General features: G+C 35.2%; 1 protein-coding gene across 6 annotated transcripts in view; it reads left to right on the top strand.

The window, feature by feature from the left end:
* PHF14 (PHD finger protein 14) overlaps nt 1-20,704 on the top strand; it is a gene marked incomplete at its 5' end in the record, with an annotated part of 163,155 nt that overhangs the window by 34,360 nt on the left and 108,091 nt on the right. For 5 of the 6 annotated variants that reach the window (XM_083881182.1, XM_083881180.1, XM_083881178.1 and 2 more), the window contains 8 exons: nt 794-931; nt 2,804-2,950; nt 5,524-5,794; nt 6,412-6,518; nt 7,864-7,959; nt 9,477-9,580; nt 10,976-11,107; nt 19,496-19,664. In XM_083881182.1, the coding sequence (XP_083737308.1) occupies nt 794-931; nt 2,804-2,950; nt 5,524-5,794; nt 6,412-6,518; nt 7,864-7,959; nt 9,477-9,580; nt 10,976-11,107; nt 19,496-19,664 (1,164 nt within the window). The remainder of the gene's footprint in view (nt 1-793; nt 932-2,803; nt 2,951-5,523; nt 5,795-6,411; nt 6,519-7,863; nt 7,960-9,476; nt 9,581-10,975; nt 11,108-19,495; nt 19,665-20,704) is intronic. The other variant, XM_083881179.1, reaches the window with a different exon arrangement.

The raw sequence follows: 20,704 nt of genomic DNA on the forward strand, positions 1-20,704 counted from the left end.
TCATCTTTATGCACTAGATAGCAGTGCTGCCTAAGCAGTGCATGTTCCCATTTCCTGCTTATGTGCTTATTGCTCTAGATTGCTGGCACAGGGATGTGGTTTGAAATTGTGGTGAAACAGACTGAGGAATTGATCTGACTGAAAAATAAGTTAATTTGTTTTTTCCAGGTTGTAGTAAAGGGTGCGAGTTTGTTGTTTTGCAAATGACTATGCCTGGAATGCACATATCTGAAGCCATAGTACCGTAATTAAGTGACTTACAACCTTCCTTACTGATATTTATGATTTTTGAGTATTTGTTTCTGCACAGTCACATGCTTACTCCTCAGTCATTGCTTATCAAAGGACATGTACATACTTACCTATGGTTTTCAGTTGTTCAAAACACTGCTCTTTTATTGTTGTTTGTCTTCTGAACTTGTTGAACATTTGCTGAGGAGTGGTGGGTTTTTTTATACCATACTGATACAACTAATTGTGCTTGAATGGCTTGGATGATATTTAGTTGTTTTGCTAAAGGAGAATACAGTGCATGGAGGTTCATATAAAAATTCATCCAACATGCTATTTAGATTATTTAAGCACTTTACCATTGATGAAAATGAAATGAATAGTGGGAGTTGAGAAAGCAGGAAGCTTTAAGTAATGTCAGCTGTTGGGAGCATGTTGGTTTCTGTACCACACAGGTATAACCTACCAGTTTGATTTATATATATATGGCATAAATTATCAAATATTAGGCAAAATGCACCTGAAATATTTACTGTGGCATTTTCCATTCTTCTTTATAAAGGAATGCAGCTTTTGTGAAGATCCACGTTTTGCCAGAACTGGTGTATGCATTAGCTGTGACGCTGGGATGTGCAGAGCTTATTTCCATGTGACCTGTGCTCAGAAGGAAGGCCTCCTCTCAGAAGCAGCAGCAGAAGAGGTAGCCATGGAAAGGATAGAATAAAAAACCTCTATTAAAAGCTTATGGAGATGACCTGAAATGGTAGCTTTTTTGTTCACAGGTCCTGAACAAAGTTTTTTTAAGTAGGTTACAAGACCTAGGCAGTGTAAAGGAACTGTATAGGGAGAGCCTTTCACCAAATTGTCCAGCTCTGAGCATCTTTTGAAACTGACTGGAAAAAAGGATAGAGAAGGTTAACACAGAAGTTGGCTTAATAGGCTAGCAGTCAATACAGACAGGAATTCTATTTCCTGAACTTCACATAGGGTGACATACTTACCTAGCTGTTTGTGTAGTTCAGTAATCTCTGTTTCATACCAAATAGGAGACTTGAGAAATTAAAGACATTTCTGATGCCACTTTTTCATGCGTGATTTCCAGTATTTACTTCAAATTGTAGTACGTAGATATGACTTTCCTTGTGGCAACATTAATCTTTGGAATCAGAATGAAAAGCAAGTATTTCTAACCTCCTGATAACTTCTTAATATATTTTCTTAACATTTTCTTTCCTGTAATATGATTTTAAAGCAATTCAGATTAGAAGTTCCTACTTCCCAATTCATTTTTATGGTATAAATACTTTTAGGTTGTCCAGTTTCATCCTGATAGGTATCATTTCGATTAAACATGTTGTGTTCATAGCTTCAAAATTTACCTTTTTTGCCTTAAGAAGTAGCACAGGTAGCACAGAAACAAGCATTACTTTCACTGTTGATCTTGACACTTTAGTTTCTGAAAACAGTGGACCACTAAGGGATTCATGAAGGAATCACAAAATACTTCCTTCTGTTGGACCGATAAATAGGAAGATAGCACATTGCCTCATGGTTGTTGTCCTTAATAGATTTTGTGTAAGGTTGAGTCTTTAAATACCCTATGTGAATTCCCTCTGGACATATGTATCTGCTTGCCTTTCCACCTTAAAATTTTATTATGTGTTTTCCACAGTCAAATTTTTAATCAAGATCTCATTCAATCTCATTTTAGGGCATGGCTAATTTTTGAAGTAAGCTGTCACATACTGTGAAAATCTAAATTAAAATAAAATGTGCTTGTAAGGAAAGTCAGTAAATTTTATTAGTCTGTGTTTTATAAATGGAATAAAGTGAAATTTCATAGACAGGTAATTTATTAATATTTGTATTACTTTATGAAGGAAGACTGCTTTAAGTTTTTCTTAGTCTGTAAATTTATGTTGTTGTTTGTACACTTCTGAAAGTACAAAGGCAATGAAATATGTTTCTCAAACCATGTCTCCTCGTGGCACAGATATTTGAAGTCTGCTTGCAAGGTTTGCAGGTGCTAAAAAGTTGCTACAAACCTAGCCATGATAGTGTGCAGATATGATGGAATGAAAAATGGGAAAAATATAATCTGAGAGATGATAAAGCATGTGAGGGTATAGCCACCAAAATGGTTGGAAAAACGTTAGAGAAACCAAATATATTGCCTTTGATAGTATTCAGAATTACTAAGTAGTTGTAGGATTTAATTTGAAAGGCACAGTGAATCAACAGGAAATTAATACATGTTGTATGTTAAAGAGATTTGTACTTAGGAATTTATTTTGCTGAGATTTTTTTCCTGGGAATGCAAATATAGTACAGAGATTGACTAGTGGAGAGTCTAGTAGGATCACGCAATGAAAACAATGGAAAAATGCCTTATATTGTAAATTACATCAACATGACAAAATTGATTTAGAAACATGGTTTTTAGTTGTTTTTAGAAACACGCCTGTTGGAACGTGAACTGATTGCCAGAATGTTTGTGCTGTTCAGAGCCCTTTGGCCTTACTTTATGTCTCACTCTATTTTCGTTCCTTCCCCTTTGTTTTTTCTGAAACAGGATATAGCTGACCCTTTTTTTGCTTATTGTAAACAGCATGCGGACAGGTTAGACAGAAAATGGAAGCGGAAGAACTACTTGGCTTTACAATCTTACTGTAAAATGTCCTTACAGGAAAGAGAAAAGCAGCTTTCACCAGAAGCTCAGGTATTTGAATTCATGACACAAATGCCTCTGTATTAATCATTCATGTTAAACAAGACAGAAATTAAGAGAAGGTAAAAATGTTATTATAGTAGAAAATTAAATGTGAAATATATTGATAGTGCATGGTCATTTAAAAGCACACTGAACTGTTTGTAGGGTTTGGTCTCTAAGGACAATTCTTTCTATATAGGATATAGTTATATTTCATATATATTATATATCTATTTCAATAAATATCAAGTATCTGTGCTTGTCTGAATTGAAAAATAGTGCTTTGATTTTGAGGTAAAAAGTTGGTAATTACTTTTTCATTGTGATTCCTAGATTTTGTTTAACATTTTCTTCAAAAAGCCAGAAAAAAATTGGGCATATTTCTATTTCTATCTAAATTTCCAATTTTGTAGGTCTAAGTGGAATTCTGTGTGACAGGTGTTTTCATAGTAAAGATTTCCTAGGAAAAAATTATGTATGCAAAGAAGTGAGTCTGTGCTATTGCGTGGGAGTTGTCTGAAAGCCTTAGGCAAGTCTATATCCTTGTGTACTGACAGATCCATTTTAAAATGTTAGTTACTGCAGAAGCTCAACTGATAAATGTCCTGTTGATACAGAGGTTTCAGTCCCTCTGAGGGAATCTGCATACTTTCATGTTTTCATGTTTCAATGTGTATCCTTTTTTTTTCTGATTCTGAGGAGTTTCTAGCATAGTTTGCTTCACTGCTTAGACTGAACTGCATTCCATGGAAAAATCACACGTGTGCAGAAAAGCAGCTTGTTACTTGAATGAAACCTGTCTGGTTCATTTGTAGAAAGTAGCAGATGCTGTAAAAAATGGAAATCATTTATGGGAGAGGACTATTTGCTTTTTTTCTGAATTGAGAATTGTAGTGTAATGATAAGAAAATATTGTTTCATATAATCAAACTTTTTATTTAAAAAAAATCTTGCCTTTCCAGTTCTTTAGAAATTTCTGAGTATGAGAATATTAATTTAAAATGAGCTATGCTATTGAGAATGAGCATGAGCAAACTCATACCATAGCAAAATTTTGAATGAAATATTATTTGGAATATTAAGCTTCATGTAGCTTGACTTAAAACTGATTTCACAATTCTTGCTGAATATACTCAGCTTTCAGTTATGTGAAATGCATCTGTGTAGTGGAGACACTACAATAATATGAATACTGCCCAAAATAATGGTAAGAGCTGGTTGTGCAATATCAGTTTGGATCCAGCAGGGCTTACTGGCTCTGTTTTCAGGCATGTATTGTGCACCACTGATAATGCTGATAAATATTTCACTTTCTCTCTCTTCCCCAAACCAAGACTCTGCAATTTTTTAATCTAAATAATTTAGATTAAATTTTTGGAAACTGAAAGAATGACTGCTGAAACCTGCAGGTGGAGTTACTTGACACAGTGTCATAGACACCTTGATACAAGTATGATAAGTTGCATACATGTTGTACAACCATGTTTTTACTGTTGGTGGCTTTGGTATTGTATGGCAGTGGCTGTAGGTGGACCTGTTGCCTGCTGCTGTGGGCCCAAGAAAAAAGCCATTGAGGTCAGACCTGTAACCTACATTTGCTTTGTTTCTTGATCATTAATGTTCAAGATCTAGTAAGGTAATGTGTTAAACTGTTTGCAGTACTACCTTCAATGATTGTGTTTGAAATCAGAGATGTTCCTTAACCATAGTGTGTATGTATATGCATACCTTTTGCTTTTGTCTCGGGAGTATCTTACACCATATGGTGGGGCAGTCACATTAGTTTAGTTTCTTCTTTGTGCGGGCAAGTAAACAGCTTCTAACCGATAGTCAGATGGAGTTTTGCCTCTGAAGGTTTGTATGTTGATGTCAGTTGCTGCCAGAATTGCCACTTCATAGAGTTCCCTCAAGACAGTGTTTTCCAACTGTCAGTAACAGCTTGATCTTCTGGGGTAGATCTCCCAGATGGTCACAAATATACAGATGCCATCAACAATATATATTGTGAGCTTCTCTTGTCTGCTTCACTTCTGTTTGGGTTGTGTTCTTGACAAATTATAATCAGCAAGTTTAACATTTATAAGGAGAAGTGGCGTTGAGAAAGGAATTCCTACGAAACTATGTCAAATATGGTAAAAAAGCTCTTCATCAAGTTTTGTCGCTCACATAAATACCAATTTAATGTGTATCTAAATGCATATGGTAGGTCAACCAAAGCTTCTACCAGTAGTGAATTTTCACAGTCCCATCAAATTAGCATTATTAGAAGGGGTTGTCTCAAAGCCAGCAGTCATCTGTTGCTTTCATCAATGGGGAAATCTCATCAAGAAGTGTGCATGTGGCTCCAAAACCTGGTGAAAGAATAATGTTGTTTGTTTGTGCACTTTGAAGTATGTCTGAATCAACCTCTGTTTCTTGAGTTGTGCAGTTCCAGAGTGCAAATGGCATTGATCAGATTGTGCAGCTTTTAAAATGAAAATAAAAAGCAAGATAAAAATAAAAAGATGTGTTCCATATTATAACTCAGAACTAATTTTGAATTGTTCCTTGATGTTTTTAATTTGTGGAATTGTTCACTGCAGGCTCGAATCAATGCCAGGCTCCAGCAGTACCGAGCCAAGGCGGAGCTGGCGCGCACCACCCGGCCCCAGGCCTGGGTGCCCCGGGAGAAGCTGCCGCGGCCGCTGACCAGCAGCGCCTCCGCCATCCGCAAGCTCATGCGCAAGGCAGAACTGATGGGAATCAGCACAGACATCTTCCCAGTGGATACTTCAGATACCAGTTCCAGTGTTGATGGAAGGAGAAAACATAAACAACCAGCTCTCACTGCTGACTTTGTGAATTATTACCTTGGTAAGGGTGAAAATGGGTTACTTTGCTCAGTGAAAAGGTATCACTTTGCTGCATTGTGCTGTGCTTTTTCATTGGCTTTTTATTTTTGTTGTATTGAATTGTTTATAGTAGATAAATGTGGATTATGACTTCATTTTAGGTCAGGTGTATTAGTGCTTGGAGTCTCTGTTTACACAGGAAGTTTTTTTTTAAAGAGACAGCAGAAAAGCTAAAAATCCTTCAAATATAAACAGGAGACTAAACTGTCTTTAAGAAGGGAATAGGTAACTTTTGGTGTAGTTCTTTGGTATAGTATTTTTTGGTATATTTTTAATAATATTATTTGGTATAATATTTTTTCCTTAAATTCTCACCCATGTCTATGTGGAATAGCATAACTTTTTGACTGCTAGATCTGATCAAAGTTTGTCATTCAGACAACTACAATATTTATGCAGCAGAATACAAATGTTATGACTGTTCATTCTGCTCGGTCTGTGTATTAAACCTATGGGCCATAGTTTTGTGTCTTTGTATTGTTAGAGTTTTTTACTTTATATTGCTTCACTTTTTTTAGTGCATAAAACTTGGAAATGTATATTCAAGAATAGGAAATGATGTGGTTTTCTTTTAAATAGAGAGAAATATGCGTATGATTCAAATCCAGGAGAATATGGCTGAACAGAAGAATATCAAAGATAAGTTAGAAAATGAGCAAGAAAAGCTTCATGTGGAGTATAATAAGGTAAAGAAGAAGGGGTGATAAACCCTTATGCCATTTTAGTATTGCTGCTATTAACTTTGATAGAATCTTTCTTTCCATGGAAAAGAATTCAGATGAAAATGAAAGATGCGAAATATTGATCTTTTAAAAGTAATAATTAAAAACATATTTCTTATTTTAAAAATATTCGGTAGTCTGTCTTCTCCCATACAAGTAATATCAACTTCTAAAATATGATATATTGACTGGACACAAGTTCTTTAACTGACCCTACTGAGAGCTCCAGTAACAAATTACACAAAGACCTGTTTGGATCTGCATGATTCTTTGTTTGGAGCTCCTCTTCATAACTAGCAATCTACAATACTCAAGAATGTTAGTTATTTATTTGTGTCAACTACAACTCCAGTTGGGCTTAGGTTTAATGACTTGTCTAATTTTTCAGACAGAAATAATCAGTATTCACACCTCCACAGTGTCCTCTGCATGCTTTTTAGGGTAAACAAATTTGATGCTTATAAATTATGGCTTTGCTCCCCCAAAATGTTGCTAATTTTTTAATAAGTCAACATTATGATTTAAAAAGAACGTTTTGCAATTTTTCAAAAGAAATATTTACTTTACTTTTTATTTATTGAAACATAGATATACTTGCTGTATGTTTTGTGACAGATGACATGCTGCAATTCCTGCTGAATTCAATAGCTTATTAAGTGATAGTTAATGATGACAAAAAAGGGTGTTGCTATTAATTCCTAAATTGTTTGGTGTGTGTGTTTTAAGTGAGAACATGTGGAAAATGTAGCAGCAAATCCCTTTGAACTGCCCAGAGGTGATAAAGGGAGAGGAAATTGTGCCTGGGGCTTTTAATCAAATTAATAGTTACCTCCCAAATTACAAAACCTAACAGATACTTCCAGAAGAAAAAAAAAATCCTTTTTTTGCTTGCAGCCTTTAGTTTTAATTTTTCTCTTTCTGTGGGTGTGAATGTGGCAAAAGAGAGTTTTAATTCATTTATATGTTCACTTGTTATAATCTTGCTGCCTCAGTAGTGTGGACAGCACATATAAGATGCTGCTGTATTTTAGTTTTGCTTTCCATTTGACTTTATGAAACCTTATTTCCATGCTGAAATACTGCAGGTCTTTACAAAACAAGTGGTTGCTTTGGGGTTTTGCTTCACTTCTATTAAATTACTGAATGATTGTACTGATCTCAGCTATATCGATATGAGTTTCATTGTTTTTCTAATCCCACAATAAATTAATGCGCCCTCGGTAAGTAAGAGATTGAGTAAATTTTATTTGATAACTCTGAATGGATTTTCCTTCCTGTTGCCTATTTTTTTTTTTCTTTAACTGTTCAGCTGTGTGAGTCCTTGGAAGAGCTACAAAATATGAATGGAAAACTGCGAAATGAAGGGCAAGGCATTTGGGCTCTGCTGGGTAGGATCATTGGACAGGTAGGTTGGTTCCTTGTCCCCTTTGCAGAAAAAAGCAAGCAGAACAGGTTTTCCAAGAACAGGCCTTTTTGTTTCTGTTTGCCACTTCTGTGGCTGAATTAATTGATTTGATTTGATCAGACCCAGGCTTTACTCAGGGAATAATGCTTCCCAATTGAAGTACCTAGACTTCTGCAACTGGGAACGTGTAGCTTAATTTTGCTGTTGTAATACTGTTCTTGTTTGTGAAATTCTTTCCTTTGGTATAAGTGATTGACCTGTCATTTGTGATGAACCGTAGCATGAAGCATGAGTTAATCCTACTGTTTTTGTCTCCAGTTGTCTTTAGTTACTGTAGGCTTCAAATGATAAGTTAACTCTTAATGGCTTTTATAAGATAAAAATCCTTTTAAATATGGTGTGTACGTGATGGTGTGTATCTAGACAGAGGAGAATCTTTTGATCAAATGAATATAAATATCTAGGACAACAGAAGATTTCGGTTACTTCTTGTTGCCAGCAATTACCTTTGTTCCCATTGATAAGGGAAAAAAGGGAAGTGAAGATTTTTGCAGTGTTTTCATTTATGTTTTATGTCAGAAGAATTAAATGTCAATGGACATTTTGGATGTGAGAGGGAGATTGCCATGATTTCCAGTTATGATTTAAGATTGAAGAAACTGTTCACTGTGGAAATGCAGACATAGAATTATCCACAATTTTGGCATGCCCTTTGTTACTGCTGGGTTTGTGCTGCTGTTCTGAAAATGACCCTTACACTTCATGGTGTAATAGTTCCTAAGATATGCAGCCTTTTACTAGTTCCGTTTGTCTGCCTACCTCTCCTACTTGCAAAGAAGAATTCTTGCATAACATATCTTTTAAACCAAGACTAATTTTCCTTCCTTTGAGTAAGTATCCGTAAATGTATTTCCTGATGCAAATGTTACTCAATTTGAAAAAAAAAAAAAAAAAAAGCTGAGTAGAATTCATTTACACAGCTTGCATGACATTTTTTTCCAGTTGGTTGAACAGATGCAGACCCATGGGGCTGTTGAGAAATGACTTTGATAGATGGTTGCTGTCTGAAAAGCCAGCATACTGCAGATAGTAGAAACCCAACGAGAGTCTGGTCTGCTTTGTGAAAGGCTTGGTCCAATAAGATAATTTTTCTAATTAACCTGTCGAGCACCAGTGTAGCTGCGATGCTGGGGAAAATAAACTGCCTCAGTATTCTGTCACTTCCATGAATCTGCTTTTGCTTGTTTCAGCTTCCTAGAGAAATGCATCCTTATCCTTCCCTATATTGAAAGCTTGAAGAAAAATTCTAAGACCTAGTCTTTCTGTATGCTTCTTACTGAATTGAAAACATGACTGCAAGATGACTTTATATTACAGAATCATACTGGGATAAATGTGTATTCTGTAAAATAGCATATCCCACTCATTATGTTTCTTGTTATTCATGCATTGAGATTAGAGGAATATTCTTAAAAGTGTCATGACTCATGTGTACTGCATTTCTTCCAATCCAATAGAAATTGAACATACCAGCAATCTTACGGGCTCCTAAGGAAAGGAAACCAAGTAAAAAGGAAGGAGGAGCACAAAAGGCATCTACACTTCCGGCAGTACTTTATAGGCAAGTAATTAAATTTTGACCAAATAGATACAGTATCTAGTAATTTATAGTTTGCAAAAAGTGTTCTGAGAAAATTGTTTCAGTTTTTAATTTAAAAAAATGCTTTAAAGTTGTCTATATGTTTTACTTATTTTTGAACGCTAAGTTGAATAGTAATCAGTTCTTCACCCTACCACACGAGTAAAGTTTGGGTGTTTTTGTTAATTTGACTGCAGTGCTCTAAGGACAAAGCTAACTTGTTGCATCTGAAGTAGAAGGGTCCTTTGTGTTTTTGGTCTAAAAACTAACTGGTCACTTTGTTCTTTGAATTCAGTCATCTCAGTGGATGATTTTGAGAAAAGTGATGATGCTGTTCAGTCACTATTCCTGGATGCACAAAACATTTGTCATATAAGAATTCTCACTTTTTGCTCATGCTAAATTTCCCTACTTCTATTTTTAATAATTCCCAAGACTATGAAATGTATTCACTTACTCTATCATAGTTTCACCTTTTCCCCTCTTCCATAAGCTGTGAAGCTACTGACTGGGTTTTTATTAAGCATAATAGTGGGACACAGACTAGGATTCCAGACTGTGACTGTGCAAAATACATGCACATCATCTAGGATTTTCTTTTGTCACTACAGCCGAGCAGTGACGTGTTCTATTGCTTATCTAGAGAGCAGCATGCAGCCACAGCAAGTAGTGTCTTGCTCAGCTAGAAGGCTAAGGGAAGAGGATGATTTACACAAGCAAAAGTTAGTTTTAATGCTGCAAGAGGAAGAAATCTTGCAAACGTAGCAGTGGGCTGAGGATCTGATGTGCACAAATAATTGGAGTCATGCTTCACTATTTCTGTTTCATTCAAATGCAATCAGTTCCTCCCATGTTATAGTGCAATCAGTGAACACCTGTCTTCAGAATAACAAATCTCAATTCCACTAAAATAATAGTAAAAAGGAAGTGTAATTTCTAATGAGTTGCATTGCCCAATATAGCAGCAGCATACACCTATTTCAAGGTGGTTAACCTGCATAAGCATGGGGTTGATGAAGGTTGATATTAGCAGCATAATTTTCTATTTAAGCATTTGTTGTATTTTTTTTCCACTTGCCACTGGTATATTTTGTTGAAGTATTGAGAGATTACTAACTTGTTAGAAGTCCTCAAAAATTTAATTGAAAGCCATTTTTTGCTAGGAGCCTTTTACACTTCTACTGTACATAGATAGAAGGTTCTTAAAAAATTCTCCTCCAAAATTAGTCCATAATTACTCCAAAAAGTAATTATGTACTTAAATGATACATTCAAATTGAAGTTGCCATGTTTATATTGAAACTGGGGGATGTGCTGGGGTGTATTGTTTATTCTTTATGAGTCTGTAATTAAAATGCTTTTCTGCTACATGAAAAGTTGTGGCATTTGCAAGAAGAACCATGATCAACACCTACTACTACTTTGTGACACTTGTAAACTCCATTATCATCTTGGTTGCCTGGATCCACCTCTTACAAGGATGCCAAGGAAGACCAAGAACAGTTACTGGTAAGAACACAGTTAATGAGTTGTCCTGTGCTGTCTCTGTACTTAAAGTAGGATGTAAATGTGAACGGACTTGCAAATTCTGAGTGGATTAGACATTGCTTTAAAGCACTTGGAGCAGTTTTTTTTTATTTTCAGGTTATTAGCAGTGATGTTTCAAGGTTAAAAAAAAGAAGTTGTAAAGATTTTCTCTTTATTAGCCACTGTGTAAAAATAGGTTATAGCTGTAATTTTCTTGGGTTTTGAATTCATCTGTGATTGTTATTGCCGCAATATAATAGCGGCAGGAAATTATAGGCTAATACTTTTGGGAAATGAAAGACTTGGTTTTCTGTTTATATTAGGACTCAGATAAGCGACTCTGTTCGTATCTTCAGGCAAATACTTGTAATATTTTTAAATAAACTTGCAAGTAGTATCTCTGTTTATTGCAATATGGGAAGTATTGGGTTTACTGCTGTCTTAGGACTCAAATGTACAATGGCAGAAGTATGTTCATGACTGTACTTATTGCAGTTACATTTCCTTGAATTAAAGTTCTTTCATGCTTGTGGAGCAGAACAAAACCTAAGTTGTACAATGGAGAAATGATAAGGTGTCAGAGATTCTGATTTCCAAACTCGTAAAATTAGCTTGTTCTGCTCTGTAGTGTTAGCAGTCTGCATGTTTAAACTGCTCTGAAATGCATTAGAACAAACTCAGGAACAGTTTGTAGCTGGCAAGAAGTTAGAGTCTAGCATCTCGAGGAGTCATTCATCATCTTGTCTGAATGTTACGGTACCAAATCAGAATAGTCTTAAGAATTGCTTCTAAAAATACGGTAAAACTGTTTTAACAGAAAAATATTAGTTTCTGTTATTCTTCATATATCTCTACATTTTTTATTAAAGAACTTGCGTAAAACATTTACTTCAGCCATCTTTTTGGTTAGTTTTGAAGGTTATGTGCAGAACAAGTTGGCCAGTACATGAAATGGGAGGCCTCTCTTTCTTATATCTTTAATGTGACAAAACCTGGATTTACCTCAGTAAATTTGCTTAGTAAATTAATAGAGATTTCAGTTAAAAGGTGAAAATCTCAAAAAGGTTCTCACCATCACTAATACTTTCCTGAACCTAATTTTCCTTTAATTAATTAATGTAGTGTGTTGTTAGACTTTAGACTTTTGATCTCTTTGGTCAAATTTGCCAAGTAGTTATTTTATGTAGAAGCTTTTTTTTTTTTTTTTTTTTTTTAATAATTTTTAGATAGCTTCTTCATTTACACAGGAGATTTGATTTTTGTTCTGCTTTTTAACAAAGTTGAAAAGGCTCACTAAAAGCTATTAGTCCAAAAGATGTAAGACTAATTCTCAGTAGGTGTTAAAGGCAGGATAGGTCAGGTTAGGTAGTAAAGCTCTTTCATTTCAAAGCTATAACTTAGCTTTGTTGTGGATTTCATGCTTCAGTTAAATCTTAGATCACAAACTTGGCTTTTACTTCTAATTAGCTCAGGCATATTCTGGAGTGTGAGATGATAGCAGACAAATTGAGCTGCATTGATTGCATTCTTTTCATCATTGAACATTCCTTTATGTATTCTTTTCAGGATCAGTAGAGAGCATATAGAAGAGACCCTTAATCCAAGTTTGAGTTCAGCAGGTTTTTCCTCCCCTGCTGTTTTGAATACAATTTTAATCTTTTGATTAAGATATGAAGAAAAGTGCATTTTTTTAGATGGGGGCCATGTACTTTTCAGATATTTGTATAGGATGTTATAGGAACAAAGCCCAAAAATAAAAGAAAATTGGTATAATGGGAAATTCCTTGAAACACTAGGCTTGTACAAGATGTAATAGGATGTTTGTATAGGATGTAATAGGAACATAGCATAAAAATAAAATCAATATAGTGCGAAATTCCTTGAAATACTAGGCAGGTTGAAAGACTTTATTTAAGAGTGATTAAAAACATTGAGTTTAGTTCCTTTTAAAAATAGTAATCAGAAAACAATTAAAAATAATTTTCTTGGGTTTTTTTTCTTTCTGTTCCATTATCACTGCTAATAATTTATGCAGAATAGCAAACTTGAACCCTTGCAAAAAATTTTATGATTACAGTCATGGACTTTACCAATATATGTTTATTTAAATAACGAGTACTTTAACATGAGTTTATTCCATAAACTTCATCTTTTATATTGTGTTTGAGGATGCCATGTGATTCAGGTTTTGTGTGTGGTACTACATAGACTAATTTGTAGTTATACTTTTTGTCCATTTCATGCTCAGCATTTAATAGTTTAAATTACAGTTTACCAGAAAGGGGTTTGAAATTGTTAAATTAAATCCAGTATTATATGTTAATGGTAGGAGAAAAAAATAAATATATTATGTATTTAAAAGCTAATTTGTTGAAGAAAGCACAAATTATATTTTGTTTTCTCAGTGTTTCTAAAATTTAAAATGAGTTAACAGTTTTAGTCTTAGTGAAAGCATAGTAAGAATTTAGACCTGGTGGGCACCCGTGTTTCACAGCTTACTGGTTTAACTGATTTCAAACACTTGACACAAAGAATTTTCCTTGTTCGGCAGCTAGACAGTTTTCTTCAAGGTAACAGTTATAACATCTTACACATCAGTTTGTACCATGGTAAGTTCAAAGCCTGTCCTCATTTCAGATGGATTTGAGGTGAAGAGCATAGGAGCTATTTTATGTAATAATACATTAAAGCATTAATTTATGCCTGCTTTGATGCTGTGCTTTCAAAGTAGAATCATAGAATATCCTGAGTTTGAAGAATTGAGTTCAACTCCTTGAGCAGAAATTTTAACCATACAATGAAATGCTGGGTTTACTTCCATTTAAAAATTTGCAATTTTCAATTTCTTAGAAATCCTATTGATTAAACAATTGAATATTATTTTGATTAATATGCTATCATAATACTAAGTCTTATCATTCTTGCTGACAGCTTGTGTGCTTTTATGCTCTTGGCCATTCTGGATGTATTTTCCTGGTAGAGAATGATCTTAACTGGTACTAATGCAATGCAGAAGTGTTGGCAGACAATATAATGGATCAAAATCTAATTGTAAAATACTGAATTTTTCATTAAGAAAATACTTGGTAGCTACCAACAAGGATTAGCTTCTTCTATTGGAATGAGATTGCTGAAAAACAGTGATAACTTTCGGTAGCATATGAAATACTGGGGACTGAGATGGACAAAACAAGGACTGATGGTTGCATTAAGCTTAGTTTGTTTTATTTTTGCTCTAGAAGGCCAAGTTATTTCACTGGTAACTGCTGTGGGGAGTATTTGCCACAGGACAGAATGAGCTGTAGAGTTCCTGACAAGTAGTTCCATGAACACTCATGCAGGATCTGGACATTCATTCATATTCCTGACCTCATTCATTCAGTACTGATCCAGCACTTCTTCAAATGTTTTTTCATCCTGAGTCACTGGATAATAATATAAAATTATTAACTTACACAAACATGAGTGGAATATGACATATGCATTTTTATGTATTTGTCACTTGTCCTAATTGAAGGATGTTTGGGTTCTTGCAAATGGCAAATTTTCTTTTTTTTACAGAGTTTAAAAAAAAACTCTGTAAATTTACACTCTGTAAAGTGCTCTTTGAAGTTTTTTGACAACTGTATTAGGTTCGTGTATACTGTCTTTTATCTCCAGAATAAAAGCAGCCCTGTTTTTTTTCCACCTCCAGCACATCATTTACAGTGTGATTTATAGAGCATAGGTGTCATCTTAAAGCTGTGGTCCATGTGTCTCAAATTCACAGTAGCTTAATTCTTGTAAACATTGTGAGAGGTGATTTGTCAGAGAGCATGTCTGTGAGACCTGTGTCTTCCTTAGGAAAATAGGCCCCTCTTGTTTTCCTTTTTAAACATTGTTTAAAATTAACTATTTTCTGGAAGCACTGTAATGGTATTTCCTAAGCAATTTGAAATCACTCTTTCCAAACTCAATGCTACTGAGTTGACAAGATGTTTGTGATGTGGGAGATTATCTCTGATTCTTGTACCAAGTTAGATTGAGAACACAGCAAAATCACGCAATTTCTTTTTTCTTCTGTAGGTTGTTAGTGCTTAATCAAAGACTTTCTGTATGATTAAGAAATTTCAAATCAGTGCTGAGATTTCTTGATGGAACAAAAACTTGCAGTAATTTTAGCAGTTGGCTCATTTTGGAAATAGGCATATTATTGCCTGCTACTGATTTTTTCTGTGCGTCTAGATTAGGGAAGTCTAGACTAAAAGCAGAACCTGTATACTGAAAGTTGAATATTTGGTACCATTTCTCCTGTTATTTTGCTTATACTGATTAGTAATGCTTGCTAATTTATATGGAGTCGAAGATTGTTGCAGTAGTTCTAAAAGTGACCTGCTGTGACACGTTCTCTGTTGACTGCTTGTCCTTGAAGAGCTGAAATTAAGTGAGCATGACTGTGGCATAGCCAAAAAGAAGTCATATGGTTGTTTTCTATGACTATATTGGGAATAAGCAGCAGGATGAGAAAAGTACTTTAAATTCAAGAATCGTATTGAAATAAACTATAAGAAGAGCTGAAAAGAGATTGTTTCCAGGTCAGAGGAGTGTGTGTCTGTAATAGCTTTTCTGTGATGCTATGGGAGCTAACAGCCAAACTGCTTTGTAGTTGAAGCTTGCCTGTTTTGTAGTTGGGATGATGGGACATGGTTGATTACTGCTTTGTAGTTGAAGCTTGCCTGTTTTGTAGTTGGGATGATGGGACATGGTTGATTATGATAGTAGAGTCTATTGTGGTAAATCAAGAAGTTGCTTGTAAGTTCATGTTTATAACTCCTTTCCCCCTTTGTCTGTGATATATTTGTAAAGTTTTGTTTTGTGATTCAAACAATACCCTCAACCCCATCATAGTATGATTTTGCTTTTCTTTTCTAGATCTATGTTTTTTGTAATTTCAATTTCACACTTGTATAACCTGTTTCAGAGCACATATATATTTAAATAGCATAATAGTGGAACTTCAGGACTTCAGTGATCTGCATGGACATTTTCTGTAGGACTGTTTGAACATTACAAGAAAAATGGCATCTTCCCCTTGTAATAACAGAGAGATAAAGAACAGGAATTATTTAAATCTTACCTGCAGGGTGGTAGGTCCAAGAAACTGGATTCCCAACTCCAGATATCATTGTAAAACCCTGTGACTATGTGTTTCTCTTATGAAAGTATCATTTTAGTGCAGCTCTTAAGTTAAGGAAGCTTTTTCTATAATTTATACATAGCACAGATTTTTAACATAATAATGGGAAAAATAAATGCTTTGTAAGAGCTACTCATAGAAATTTTGAACATTTTCATAGGTATTGCTTACATCTGCATAAGCAGATCACAGTAATTACTTTCATATGTGCTTTCCAGTGCATAAATTAATGACATGACTGATACTGCAGTGTTATGGAGGGCTGTGCTCTCTCAAGCTTACTAAGTAGAAATTCACCTTAAAGCTTTGGGTTGAACAACTTTAAGAACAATGCATCTTATAAAAATAAAGAACTCAAAGTAACTTATAGCTAAGCAGATATGCAAGATTTTGAGGCAATATTGTTACTTAAAGCTTCTCTCTCCTTCGTCATTGGAGTGCCTTTCTCCATCAAATCTTAAAATAATAGTAGTTTGGTCTGTGTGCATTTATTTACCTAAGTGCATGCGAATACATTTGTGTATGTATATTCACACAAATTTATCTAAACATATAACTGTAAAAAGTAGCATAGTGGAAGCTATTGCACCTTATATTTTTCTGTGTTCTAGTGTCTTAAGGCCTAGAGGTGTTAACAAGTACTGTGTAGAGGTGTTAACAGGTACTCTGTGTGTAGCAAACTAAGGTTTGTAAAGAGGAGCGTGCTCATTTTATCAAGCACAGAGAAGAAAAGCTACTCCCTTTTCACCCACCCCTTCTGATAATGGAGGAGCAATAGGGAGAGATTTACTAAAATCACAATAACCACAGCCATATTAATAGCCAAAGGTATACACGAGAGAGAGTGCTTTACCCACAAAAGGGTATTCACCTTTGGGAACAAACAAAAATGTTTCCCAAAAATAGTGCTGCTGGACAAAGGCTTTAAGCTGAGAAGAGCCCTTGTGGCTGAGTCCCCATGCCCCAGTGTGAAGAAACCAGCAAAGAGCTAGGCTGAAACTCAGAAGCCAGATCGCTGGCCTTGTGCTTCCCACTGTTTTTCCCAGACCACTGCCCTCGGCTGTGTTTGGCAGTTTTTTGCCCAGCTCGTGTCTGTCCCATGAAGCTGGCACTGGCACCACACCACCAGCTCTGGCCAGGGCTTTGGGCTCCAGCCGGCGCTTCAGCTGCACCAGCTCAGGTGGGGGTTTGGAATGGAGAAAGGGACCAGCAGTGGCAGAGAGTGGGCTGGGGCTGGCTCATCCCAGCACCGTCTCTCCAGAGAGATCCAAGCAAGATGGCAAATCTTCAGTTTCTGGTGCTGAGCTCTTCCTGCCGAGCCCACACCACCAGTGATGATGTCCATGGTAGGGAATTAAGCAGTGCTGAAAACTCCATCCCCCTTTTCTTTGTAACCAGGACAAAGAGGAAGAATACAGGACTGTACTCCTGTATGCTGACCCAAAACTATTAGAAAAAGTATATAAACTGACTTCCTTGTGCTTTGGATATTCATAAAGACTCCATACTTAATGAGAGAGGAAGGAAACTGTTATCTTTCCTGCAGTCTACCCTGTTCTTCTGCTTTTCTAGACCAGCAAATATTCCAGGTACTTTCATGTGTCCTATTTACCCTGGTCTTAAGTGCTTTTGAGGTAGGAGGCGATGAATCTTTGTAACATTATAATGTAGCCACAACTATCTAAAATTTACATATGGAAAAGTTAAAGGAGGACGGTCTTGAGTTAGTCAGGGCTACATTGATCTGTTACCCAATCAATGACTAGATTCCCTCTCTTCTGACTTGGTAGCCACTTGGTAGCCTACCAATCATGGTAGCAAACCATGATTACTCCTAGTGTCTTTTGGTATAGCTAGGAGAGAACTGAGATTATACTGCTTGCATTACTTTGAAAGAATAAGAAAACATGAAAAGTTGATGGACTTGATATTGTGTTAGCCCTCACTGAAATTCATAGGAGAAGAAGTGGAACTATTCCTGTTGATTGGGTAAATTGGAACAAATAGGCTTAAACACAACACGTATCTGACTTTGCTTTTGTTTATACAGGATGGATATGTCTTCTCTTTGCAAATGTGTATTAAAATTTAACTTTAAATAATTAAATACTTGGGATTTTTTGCTTTGTCTTCTTCCAAAGCAAATTTGCTCTTTCATTTAGATTGTGTTTATCCCTGTTAATGCGAATTAATAGGAGATTATGTTGAATGTGGGTTTTTTTGGGTTTTTTTACTAAAAAAAAACGTTTAATGGGAGAACAGTGGTGAATGAGACTTAATATGAATGGACTTGGAATTTTTTGAATTAGAAGTGTAGTGTGAGAAGTAATTAAAACTGGCTCTTCCAGTAAGTATAATTTTTATGTTTTCATTAACATACTTCTAGTGAACATCCACATTTATGACTTTGCATAAGATGATTTTTGCAAATTAAAACAAATCCTGTTGAATTCCTATCTTGTTAATTCTGTTATGGAGCTTGTTAATAACATTACTTTAGCATCTCTTAATTTTTGAAGTTCTGATAGTGATTTTGTATTTTTTCAGAAACTCATTAAGCATTTTTTTTTCAATTTAGTTTGGTAATATATGTCTCTAGCTTCTGTACTTGTAATTTTCTCTTAGCTATTCTTTTCAGATTTAAAACCTGCTCCTTTAGGAAATACATATTAAAATTTATTTTCATAACAAACATGTCCTCCAAATCCCTGCTACTAAAGTGTACTCTCATTCGAATGAATTCAGCAGCATGTCATTGTAAAGATAAACAATCTGGTCTAGTGGAGGGTGCCCCTGCCTATGGCAGGGTCATGCCCAGGGGGGTGCGAGCTAGATGATCTTTAAGATCTCTTCCAATCCAAACCACTGTATAATTCTATAATTAAACAGCAGCAGCAGCTACAGTAATTAATAGATTAGCAATCAGTGGGCAGCTTTAGCATGAAAATGATGAAATAGGAGGCATTTTTCTTGAAGATTAATTCCTACATTCAGAATCATTATTTTCAAATTTAAGTACTGTCAGGAAAATAAGAACATCTTACTTGTGTTTTGCTTGGTTGTTTAAAATGTACGTTTTAGATGTCCATTTGATTTCTTGACTTTTGAATTTATCTTAAACACAAACACTTCAGTATGTTTCTTTTTCTGCTCTTGTGGCTGCAATCTTAAAAAGAAAATCTTCCTCTTTGCAGGCAATGCTCAGAGTGTGACCAGGCAGGTAGCAGTGATATGGAGGCTGATATCGCCATGGAAACCTTACCAGATGGGACCAAAAGATCAAGGAGGCAAATTAAGGAACCAGTGAAATTTGTTCCTCAGGATGTGCCAACAGAACCGAAGAAAATTCCAATCAGAAACACGGTAAATTATGGTGGAGTTAATGTTTTGAGGCTCATATTCATAATAATATTGTTTCAGATAACCTACATTGTGGACATTTTGAATTGAGGGATTTCAATTAGATTGATGTTCTGTTTTTGTTATATATTCCATTTTCTCCTTTTAGTGCTTTATTAGTTGTGATAAATATTGTTTTGCTAAAATAAAAAGCGGGGAACATGGCACTTAACTGAAGCATTAAGTACAAGCTTAAGGAAAAATTCAGTTTGCACTTAAATTTAGCCTTAACAGCTCTTCTTCACTGTAGTAGTAAGGACACTTACTAGGGTAGATTTAAATGTATTGAATTATAGCTGTAGAATCATTTCCAGGTAGAGTCATTTCCTTATCTACAGCCAACCTGCTGGCTGACTGCACATCTTGTGACCATCACAAGACTGTGTTATTTCAGTTTGTTTGGCTTCCTAGTCTTTCTAGTCAGTTTGTGCTTTCTTCAGCTTTTGACTTTTTGGTGGATAGAATTTTGAGAAGACAAACAAAACCTCTGGCTTCCTATTCTGATGAAATATTTAACATATTTGAAAGCAGTATTTTTTTTTAATCACTGTGCACTTTTCCTTAAATTTTGCTCTCCTGCTTGTTAAGAAAACAAGGCTTTTCCTGTGTGATGTGTCATACCACCTATAAAAAGAATATAAAAATATTGAAGGGCATTTCGGTTCAGGTTATGGGATGAGTAGTGTTCCCATATCCCTTCAGACATAAGTGGTTCATCTTCCATTATATTTCTTATTATCAGGAAATATTACAGCCTCTCACATTAGAGTTAGATGAAGTTTATCTCTCATGCAGCACAACTTTATTTTCTTTATTTTCTTCACAAAGCTTTCAAGACATTTTTTTATTATACTAGCAGATACCATACTAATGTACACTGATAGGATTAAGCAAGTCTTTTCCTGACCCTGTCTTAAATGTTTGTTTTAATTTTGGGCCACAGATTTGATTTACCTAATGGCTTCCCTTTCCCAGTCTGTGATTCAGAACTTTAAAAATGACTC

The sequence above is a fragment of the Zosterops lateralis genome (genome assembly GCF_965231275.1).
Source record: "Zosterops lateralis genome assembly, chromosome: 1".
Lineage (NCBI taxonomy): Eukaryota > Metazoa > Chordata > Aves > Passeriformes > Zosteropidae > Zosterops > Zosterops lateralis.